The sequence below is a fragment of the Lactuca virosa genome, chromosome 8 (genome assembly GCF_052849685.1).
Source record: "Lactuca virosa cultivar CGN04683 chromosome 8, Lactuca_virosa_CGN04683_v6, whole genome shotgun sequence".
Lineage (NCBI taxonomy): Eukaryota > Viridiplantae > Streptophyta > Magnoliopsida > Asterales > Asteraceae > Lactuca > Lactuca virosa.
Genome location: NC_136433.1, coordinates 246,663,687 through 246,674,707, shown reverse-complemented (window position 1 = coordinate 246,674,707; position 11,021 = coordinate 246,663,687). Strand labels below are relative to the sequence as shown.

The 11,021-nt window shown below is 37.9% G+C and overlaps 1 protein-coding gene across 1 annotated transcript; it reads right to left on the bottom strand.

Annotated features, from left to right (window-relative positions):
- Positions 1-1,425: 1,425 nt before the first annotated feature.
- Positions 1,426-2,757, bottom strand: LOC145131396 (cyclin-L1-1-like). The gene is made up of 5 exons (XM_079066085.1): positions 2,606-2,757; positions 2,344-2,425; positions 2,069-2,209; positions 1,819-1,991; positions 1,426-1,714 (listed from the first exon to the last, which is right to left on the bottom strand). Exons 1-5 carry the CDS (start codon positions 2,755-2,757, stop codon positions 1,426-1,428), a joined length of 837 nt encoding a protein of 278 aa, XP_078922211.1.
- Positions 2,758-11,021: the final 8,264 nt, after the last annotated feature.

Here is an 11,021-nt window from a genome sequence, read left to right as displayed (position 1 = left end):
TCGGAATGAACCAAATCAAAAGAAGCAACATAAGTAACATTATCTCTTTAAAAACGCAAGGAATGTTGTTTTCCTTGAATAAATTTAACCATGTTTGATCCACTAAAGAAATCAAATAGTAGCACTTTCTTAAGCACCAAATTTATGAACAACTTTCGTGTTATGTCATTATCGAAATGAAAAGGTTCAAATTTCCATGCATGTGGGCTTGTCCCAATAAATTGTCCTACATTTTTTACATGCGACCTAATTACAAAATAAAAAATTAGAACATATTTACATAGCATTAAAATCAACCGAAACAAAGTATTGAAATACTTACAACTCAATGTCTTGAAAGCATTGTTTTCTATGTACTGTAAACTACCTCAAACATCTACCACATTGGGCCTATTATTTGCCATCTTTATCATCAAGGTGCTCAAAATTCTACCAAATCTTGAACATTCAGCTCAAAATTGTCAAGATTAGTCAAGATTGGGATCCAACGTAAAATGATATTTAGATTTGCAATATTATGATCATAACATGGAATTGGATCCTAAGATGGAACCAAAAGGGACCAGTTACAACTACACGAAAATTACAGAACATACATAATTACATATCATACATGTATACAAATGCATAATTATATATTATGCACAATATTGATTTCAACCATCTGATCACAAAGCACAACTCAAGTTGGATGTAAACCCACGATTTTTGACTGTAAATACAAATTTGCAATGCCACCTCATCCGCAACCAGAGTGTCCACATTCTTCTTTTTTATTTTCAATTTATTACCAATATATTATTATTCAATTAGTAAATATTTAATAGTTATTTTGGTAAGTAAAGTATAAATAGTTATATCTATATTAATTTATTATTAAATAATTATTAATTATGAATAATATTATCTAAAAAGTAGTATAATATAGTTATTGATGTGGCAGTGGGGACCACCTTTGTAGAGGTAACTACAAAAGTTGATATGTTATATTTGAAAAGACAGGCGTATTGCATTGGTATAGATGGCCTTAGTACAGTAATGTATATGTATCACTATCACATAGGCTTAACTTATAATGGTTTGGATTAAAGAAGTCCATATTAATTATTAGTATATATGTATCATGCATGGTTAATGCTTATGCCTTATGTGTTTCACATTGTTTATGAGTAACCTATGTGTACATTGAGAAAACAGTGATATGGTGTTACAGTGTATACTACTTAGGAGTCATACCTACACAATGTTTGTTTGGGTTTGATTGTTTTGTAGCTCTATAATTTAGATTAGATTTCTTTGTATGAACCAAATTGCTGATATTGACCCCAAAAAAGTAACAATAGGTACAACTAGGCAGTCAACAACCAACTAATAGGTTTGATCTATGTTCACTAAGGCCTCCTACAAACATCTACTAAAGTCAAACTAAAACAGAGTTTCTTTGGCTTTTGAATCATGAACAACAGTTGTGACAAGAGAAACTGTAGTAAAGGACCCATCTTCTTTGCATACATGTAAATATTTTGCCTTGGGTAGACTATATAAGTGGGCTACAACTCTACACACTTCATCTATACCATTTTTCTCAACCTCAAATGCTTCCCACCATGGAGGATTTTCGGGCAGGGGAACATGTACTCTTCGGGCAGCAGCATATACAACACCACATGCCACAACCTTGGCCTTCAACCTCACACATAAAGTTGATCGCAAGCTGTTTGTTCACAAGAAAGAAAAAACAAGAGTCACTTCATTTCATCAAACAAGAATGTGAAGAATTGATGATAACAACAATATAGGGAATACTGAATCGCATACCTATCATTGGCAAGATTCCATGCTTCTTGCATCAACTTTGGATTTGTCCCCAAAACTAAAATGTAACTTACCATGAGTTTATGAGGAATTTCAACATGGCATGAGAAAGCCAACCCCTTTAGGATATGTCCTTCGCATCTGATCAAATCCATCTTCAATTCTGGTAGCTTTTTCTGCACAACATATAAGCATCAAAGATAAAACATTAAAACTCCAGCCTCCTTCAACTAAAGCAAAAAGACTAAACTACCATTAAAGAGGCATCCAAATGATCTAGAGTAAGATTCTCCCTCCTACATTCCATTCTCTGGAATACATTGATCATGTCTCTTGCTCTCCTTGGATTTTCACCTTGTCGTGATGCTAGCCAAATACAAGCAGCAGCAATTCTCTGGTATAAGGAACATGTTACTCACAAGAAAACAAACAAATTTTCCTCATTTTAAGCTAAAGTTTCAATACATACAAAGTTACAAACTCTTTCAAAATTTGAAATCACATCATCAAAAGTGTTAACAAGCATACCTTCACATTGAAACGAACGAATGATGTCTTGCAATAGAATCGATGAAACAAAACCTGACCTGTTGCCATCACATGTTGTGGTCTGTATATTATACATGAAATATAGTTAAGAATGTTTATCATTCGTCCAATTATTCAGCAAACATAGAAATAAAGAGTCTACAGCTAAATTTTTAGAAGTTAGAATGATGACAACATCCCCCATTGACAATGTATTTACTTACTATACGAAGAAACACAATATCAATTGTCAAAAGGATACAGCCTAAGCAAAATGCCACTCTCTTGAATAAGATCACACCCATAGATTCTAAGTGTTGTTTCTGTGGCTTCATTTATTCCATCTTTTCTAGAAGGACTGGTATGGAGTTGTTCATCTGTCAGATAGAAGGTATCGACAGCTGCACTGATCATTGCTCACACTGTCACAAGAACACCAACAAACATTTAAGATTCAGAATGACGACTTTCAAAATTACTAAAGTTATATGATGTTCCACCAAGAAAAAAAAAACCCAACTACTAATGGCCCTCTAGGCCTCCTGTTCATCTTTAAGATCAATATTTCAACTCATATTCTAAGATAAACACAAAAAACATTTATCATATGAACCAATAAATACAATGCCTTATGTTTGGATGGTGAATTTTAACTATACAGATAGAAAACCCTAGGAAGAAAGGTGGACACTTCCTATGATGACAAAGATGAGTAAAAGAACAAAAAACACAAATCCGAAGTATAAAACCACAAAAAAGTAGCAGAGTTACACTTACATTGTAAATTTCGTCGTATGACGCCTACTGAGGTTAAAACTCAAGTATCTGATCTGCAATAAAACCCTAAAACCCTTGATAAAAGAACTCAAAACGCTAATTGTAAACAAAGAATCACAAAAAAAGGAAAAAATCAGAGTTAGACACTTACGTTATTGAAGAAACGTATAAAACGTCCGACGATGATGAAGAACAAAGAAGAGGATGCCGATTCATGAATTTGCTTTTTAAGATTATCGTTGGTGATGGAAAATTTTAATTTTAGCAGTAGTGCCACTGCCACCCGCTGCCCGCCTGCCTCCAATTGAGCTTTGAAATTTTAAATAACGCCTTTTTATTATCCTATTTATATGTAAACGAATTTGATCATAAGTGTATTGATTTGTATATATTTTTGTGCTGATATTATATATATATATATATATATATATATATATATATATATATTAAAGTTGTGGAAGAAATAAATTGTAAACTTGGGATACTTTGTCCAAGTTTGGTCTCTTGATTTACATATCCGTCCCTGTACTTCTTTAATTAATTTATTCATGTCCTTTTGTTTGTGTTCCATTCAACTTCCTATTTTTTTGGCAGAATTGGTCCCTGTATTATTGTTGGAAGTTATGAATACTAAATTTGGATGTATTTTGGCAACTTTGGTCATTATTCTTTACTCATTTTGACACTTTTGGTCCTTGCAATCAATATTTTTACACTTTTTTGGAACCTTTTAATATTTAAAGTTTGGCCACAAAACTTTAACGGTTTGACAACTTTGATCCCTTTTCTAAAAAGTTGATAATTCCTACCCCTTTAATTCTTTAGCCATTTTCACACTTCTGGTCCTTGCAGTCAAAACTTTTATATTTTTTGTCCGAAGCAAAGCCCGGACTTTTCATCCTTGCACTTTCTATGTCTGTCATATTTATCAATTCGGAAACAACATTGAAAGCTTCTGGCCCCCGCGTAGCGAGGGTAACCTTTCTAGTTTTGAAGTAATATTGTAATAACATAAATATATTATTATTAAGTTAATATTAAAAGGTAAAAGTATTGTGAATTAACGAATAAAAAGGAATTTTGTTTCATAAGAAGTGATAAATCATAAATGGTTGATTTTTTTTTTCTTGAAAGTTAACTTTTCTAACAAATGTTTTCGAGCACACCGCCTAATCCTGAAATCACTGTGAGTGAACTTTTATGGCCATGGGAGCCGACTAGTTTCATGATCTTATCAACTATGTTATTTCTTAAATAATTTTATTATACCAAATACTTTAAAGGGATGTTGAAATCTTAATAAATTCAATTTTATTAATTTTATCATATGATCACAGAACGAATGATTTTCAATTTAATGTTCTTCCTATATTTTTTTTTTGTTTGGTTAGTACCTTTGTCTAATTTGGAATTTAAATACTGACGTATGAAAAATTGTTCCTTACCTGATTTTCCTTAAATTATTAATAAATAGTAAATTACATGATCTTACCTGATTTTCCTTAAATTATAAAAAATATTAAATTACATGTCTGATAGATGATACATAAGATATTAGCATTGAGGAAGACAAATGTGATCATTTTTAATGTAAAACACAAGAGCTAAAAGGATCCAATCATAAAGACAAGACAAAATTACACAAATGGTCCATGTAATTGGCATAATATACCATCACAAGTTTTTTATTGGAACTTTCTAACACGGATAGTCCTTCTATTTTCAATTTCTTGCGTAGTTGGTCTTACGGCTAATATCGTTAACAAGACCATTAAATACATGTAAAAAGACCAATTTACTTTTCTTGTTTCTTTTTTGTTGTTTTATACACTATTGAAGATCATTCTAAAAAACCCATCCTGTCATAGCGTCTTTTATGATTTCGTCTTTGGAAACCGCACCTCAACCACCGCCACCAATTTTCATTTTCCCAAAATCGAACCCTTAAATCTCTCTCTCTCTCTCTGAGATCCATATATTAATAAAACACACTTAATTGTATACACTTTTGAAGGGTTTGGTGGCCAAGAATAAGAGGGAGGGCGGTGGCTCACTTATGGTGGCTCTAGTGGCCGAACAAGCTGCTTAATGTTGGTGGTGCCATCACTCTCAAAGAACCATATAAAAGTTTGGTGTAACACCCATTCTGCAGGTACATCTCCTAAAACTTTAATTTCATTTTATTTTTGGAAAATAGGTCCTACACAGGGTGTAGGTAATCACCTACGCATGGCGTAGGTCAACAAAGTCAAAGCGGGAGTTTAGTGCCCTACATGGGGCGTAAGGCAAGGTACGCCCTGCATAGACGCGTAATGAGGAAACCCTAATTTCGGGGTTTTGAGCCCTATTTAAGGACTCTAACCCCTTGAGGCCCTTCTTATCATCAGCCTCCACTTTCCCAACCAGCCATCTCGAAACCCTAGTTTCCTTTAACTAAGATTTGAGCCTCTTGTGTGTTTGTGGTTTATTTTGAAGAAGGAGGAGCCCATCTGTGAAGCTTGGTGAAGCTCAAGCTTGTAGATCCAGAGTCTACCTTGTATTATTCAGCCCCAAAAGGTATAAAGCTTGAACCTTTAGGTTCTTTTTTTATAGATCTTAAGTTAGCTCATGATTTGTTATACTTTTGGTCCCAAGACCTTGGCTTTATGGAGTATGAACTACTTCAGGCCCTATGAGCACCATGTTCTGCTAGTTTTGAGTTTGAGAATTCATAAAAATGGGAGCTTTGTCACTCCCATCCATCCATGCATGAACTCCTGAGCTCTTGAGTGGTTTTTGGACCCAGGGTTTGGTTTTGTTCCCTTTTAAGTCGTGCAAAGGCATAAAAGTTTGTGACTTTATCATTTAAGACGTCCTTTAGGTTCAAATCTGAGAGTTGGACGTTTGGTCTTATGGTATTAAGGTCTCAATATGAAAGTTGGCAAACAGAATGATTATGAGGGCGTAATCCTGGCTACGCAGTGTAGCCTAGCTTTGCCTTGTTTTTTCCATTGAAAGGCTCTACACGGTGTATAGAGCAAGAGTACGCATGGCGTAGCTCCAAAAGACCAACTTTTGGTCAAGGTGTATGTTAGGTCAAGAGGGGTGGGTCTTAGCCATAGAAGGGTAAAATGGTCTTTTATCCAAGTAGGTCAATCAAAAACCAAGACTTTTGTTTAGGGCTGTTACCTAACTCTAATTAGGGTTTTATGATGTGTTGTATAAGGTGGGGAGTTCCAGTCTAGGCGACTCGGGTGTGTGTGATTCGTTACCTGACTTCAGATTGAGGTGAGTCTTCTCACTGTACTTGTGGGTCGAAGGCACCAACACACTGGATTGTGTTATGTAGAATGTTAGTTGTCTTTGTGACTCTTGCATGTATGATTGGGTTGAAATACACCCCAGGGTTGGGCCCATTACTTTATGTTTGGGTTGAGATATACCCTAGGGTTGGGCCCATTATTGCATGTTTGGGTTGAAATACACCCCAAGGATGGGCCCCAAGACTAGGATCATGATTGTATGTTGGGTTGGAACATTTTTCACATTTTTCCTAAAGTAACTAAGATTGAGAATTTATAAAAACATTTAGTTACTTTATATATCATTATACTTATTAATGAGAAATTAGTTTCCCTATCATACCCGTTCGGCTAACGACCCTTGTAACACCCGTTTATTTATTAGTTAAATAAATAAATTAGTGAACGAATGGTAGCCCTAAAATGAACAATTATATACGCAAGGTGTTGGTTTCGAGGAGTTAATTGGCATAATTTAGAAGTTGAGAGTTAAAACTGTAATTTTCGGACTCAGTTTATAATTATTTATGAAGGCATGGGCTCCGTGATAATTATTTGAATTTAATTTAAAAGGTAATGAGGTGGAAGGGCTGATTATGTCATAATTGAGATATTGGGGGCTTAAAGGGTAACTTCTGGACCGGCTTTGCAAAGAAATTCAAGAACGGAGGGTTGTTTGGTAAGTATTGTACTTGATTTGTAATGAATTTTAATGATGAGGGTTTAAACGGTAAGTTATGGATTCGTTTTGAAAGAAAAGGTGGAAGGAGGGGCTAATTCGGTCATTATGGAAATAATGCTTATGGGGTTTGGGAGTATATAATCGTTGCCTAACCCTAACCCTAGAGAACTATGACAGCCGCCAACTTCACCCCCTTACATCCTCTCCACCGATGTCGCCACCTTATACCTCCTAGCCGCCGGCCTGCTATCGCCACTCATCTAACTCGTGTTTCCGATCGAGCAAGACAGCCAGACGCCGTTGTTCTAGGTTGATGCCTTCCCGCCTCACTACTGCCGCTGCGGTAACTTCCGACGAGAAGATGAAGCCATCGTTTTCCGACGTCTACCTGCCACCGTTGGGGCTCCGACTGCGTGTGACAGCCATAGTTTGGTTGTGGGTCTCGCACCACCTTCTCTTTTCTCCGTTTCTTTCCGGTGGTTACATCACTGTTGTCGCCTTCATGAGTTGCTGCTGCCATCGCCGCCCACCACAGGTGGGTGTTGGGTTCGTTTTCCGAGCAAGGGATGCCGATGTCGTCGTTGATGCCGCTAGAGCGCCGCCTGTGCAATGTGTTGTTGCTCCGGTCACCGTTGCCACCCGAGAGGCGGTCGAGTTCGTGTCTCACGTGGGTTCAAGGGCACTGTTGTTTTAGATTCACGGGGTGTGTTGCTGCTTGACGGGAAACTGAGAGAAACCACTGCCACCACCGTGAGGTGGTGGCTGTCATCGCCAAACCTTCGCTGTCGGCCGCCATACGCCACCAAGAAGGTGGCTGGGTCCTTTTGCAACCAGAGCATGTGTGTGTGGCTGTGTTTTTCCACTGTTGGCGTGTGTGTGTGTAGTTGAAGTTCTCGGAAATGGCATCACCACCACCATAGGGTGGTGGCCGCCGCCATGAACCACCATTGTGTATGTTTAATGTAGTTCGTGTGTGTTTATGGTTGGTTAAGGCATTGTAAAGTGTAATTAGCTAAAGTATAATGAAAAGAAATTGAAAACCACCACCTTAGGGTGGTGGCTGCCGCCTCCTGCCGCCACCGGCCGCCGTGTCGGGTGGCGGTGTGCTTAGTTGTGTTGGGATTGCTAGTTTGGGGATGTTTGGTCAAGGGACTAAAACCCTAATGGGCCCAATGAGGCTTAATGGGCATAAAAGCCCAAACATGTGTCTAATGGGCTTAATGGACCCTAATGGATCCAAGGACTTAACTAATGGGCCTATTGGGCTAAGATGGGTTGGAAACCCTAATTAGGGTTTAGAAAACCCTAATATTGGATTTATGGGCTTGGACTTATTGAGACCCACTTGTGGGCCATTGGAATAATGGAATTGTGTGATTAAGCTCAATCACACCATATGACTTATTTAGAAGAATGATGGACTTAATGGATTAAGTCCTTAATGGATTAAGTCCTTAATGGGTTAAGTGAGAAACACTTAACCCTAATCGTCATTTTATGTGAAACCTTAATTTCACATGGGTGTATTGTTGGGCCTTATATTGGGCCTTGATGATTGTGTTATTAATGGGCCATCCAAAGTCAAGCAAATGGACTAGAATATTTAATGGGCCTAGGGTAAGGCCCATGTAAGGGGTTTGGGCCCAATTTGGAAAATTGGGCCATAGTTTGGGCCTAAATGATTATATGATGTTGGGCCTTAGAATGAGACCATGTATAGGCTTGGGCCCAATTTGGAAAATTAGGCCATATGTTGGGCTTTGAGTCCTAGTCGACTTTGGGCCTATGAATTGGGCCTTGGGCTTGCATAAAGCCAAGCTTGGGGTAATGTAGTAATTATCCAAAGTATGTACTCATGGTTATGTAGTGGAACCCGATTATTAATTGGGTGTTATTTTGGTGTGGACAGTTTGGGAATCTGTCAGCCAGCAGCTGGGGTTGAGTCTGCGGGACTTTAGCAATGTGGGATTGTGTCTACGGGACTTCAGCAGTGTGAGGTGAGTTACCTTCCAGTAGGAGTGGGTCTATGGCCACAATGCCGACCCACTAGTAGGAGTTATTTGTTAGATGATTGTCTTTGTGATAATTATCTGGTGTGTTGTTATCTGATATGCTTTATGTGCTAGGATGCTATGACATATGTGTTAGTAGTGGTAGGGGTGATATAGCCCATAGTTACCGGTTGAAAGATACCGAAGGGGTAGATAGTACCCATGCATGCCTAGCAGTATGATCATGATATGTTATTATGTGATAGTGGTAAGGGGTGAAATAGTCCCCGGTTACCGGTTGAAAGATACCGAAGGCAGTTACCGGTTGAAAGATACTGAAGGGGTAGACATAACCTATGTATGATATGTTATTAATTGACCAGTATGGTTATGATATGCCATTATGTGATTCAGTATGTTTATGTTATGTTATCATGGAACCAATATGTTTATGACATGTTATTATATGATAGTGGTGGGGGTGAATTAGTCCCCGGTTACCGGTTGAAAGATATCTATGGCGGATACCGGTTGAAAGATACCGATGGCGGATACCGGTTGAAAGATACCGATGTCGGATACCGGTTGAAAGATACTGATGGCGGATACCGGTTGAAAGATACCGATGGCGGATACCGGTTGAAAGATACCGAAGGGGTATACAGAACCCATACAATGCTTATTTGTCTGTTTATGATGTTAGTGTGTGATCAACATGTTTATGATGTTAGTATGTGATCAACATGTTTATGATGTTAGTACGTGATCAGTATGTTTATGATATATTACTATGTGATAATGTTAGGGGTGAAATAGTCCCCGGTTACCGGTTGAAAGATACCAATGGTAGTTACCGGTTGAAAGATACCGATGGTATTATGTGGTATGTGGTATGATGGGGGAACTCACTAAGCTTCGTGCTTACGGTTTACAGTTTTGGTTTCAGGTGCTTTGTTTGCAAAGGAAAGGAGCCGGCTTGATCGCAGAGCATCACACTATGTTTTCCGCACACGAGATCCTTGGGATTATACTCTGATATGGTTTCATAATATTATATTTTGATTATTCACACTTTGTTTTATGTAATAACCTAATTAAAAATGAAATTTTTGGCCTTGAATTTTAGGATGTTACAAGTTGGTATCAGAGCCTTGGTTTGAGGGATTCGGGCACACTCTTGGGTGTATCTGAACTCAAACTAAGGGCTTCGTATGAAAATTTTCAAAGGTGAAAATCATTTTATAAAAAGAATTTGGAAGGAGAAAAGAACTTTGAAAAGAACAAGGTGTGTGATGCGTGCAATCAGCCGAGCTCAAGTAAGTTTTCCCCAAGATACCCATACATGTTGCATTATGATATGATATGATTATGATAACTGCATGCTAGATTAGGGCTAAGGATCTAGGAAGATGCCTTATATGCCTGCTGTATGTGCTTGCTGAGCTGCATGATAGTGCTGATCAGTTAGTGATAGGATAGCCTGTTTAGGTTATGCCTGGTTGTGTGAGCCTTAGAATCGCATGCTAGTATAGATCCCTAACAAGAGGATAGACTAATCTGATTGGAATATGTTGGTGAGATTTTCCATTGTCTGAATGCTGCTTGCTTGGTGCTTTGAGGGACTCTTAGTAATGTGAGCTAGCTACTAAGTGAATATGCTAAGTCGCGAATGGCTATATTCATAAGGTAGCTAGTTGACATTAGTGGGAAGTTCTTTAGCAGCTGAGGACTGGGTGAGTACGGGAACCTAGGAAATCCTAGGATATGCTCAGTGGGTTAGTAGTGAGGTTCAGTGAGACTTGGTTGTACCAGTTGAGGAAGTGACTTGGAGGATTCGGGAGGATTGCTGAGGAAAGTATGGATAGGTGTGGAAGGTAGTATTAGGCCCGTACTACTGAAAGCACAGGATCCATACTCAAATCAGTGAGAGTCTTGGAGAATCTAAGA

Coding starts and splice junctions, on each gene's coding strand:
- LOC145131396 (XM_079066085.1), bottom strand. CDS start 2,757: ATGATCAGTGCAGCTGTCGATACCTTCTATCTGACAGATGAACAACTC. Junction 2,426..2,605: donor AGTGGCATTTTGCTTAGGCT/GTATCCTTTTGA, acceptor TATAATATACAG/ACCACAACATGTGATGGCAA. Junction 1,992..2,068: donor ATTTGGATGCCTCTTTAATG/GTAGTTTAGTCT, acceptor TATGTTGTGCAG/AAAAAGCTACCAGAATTGAA.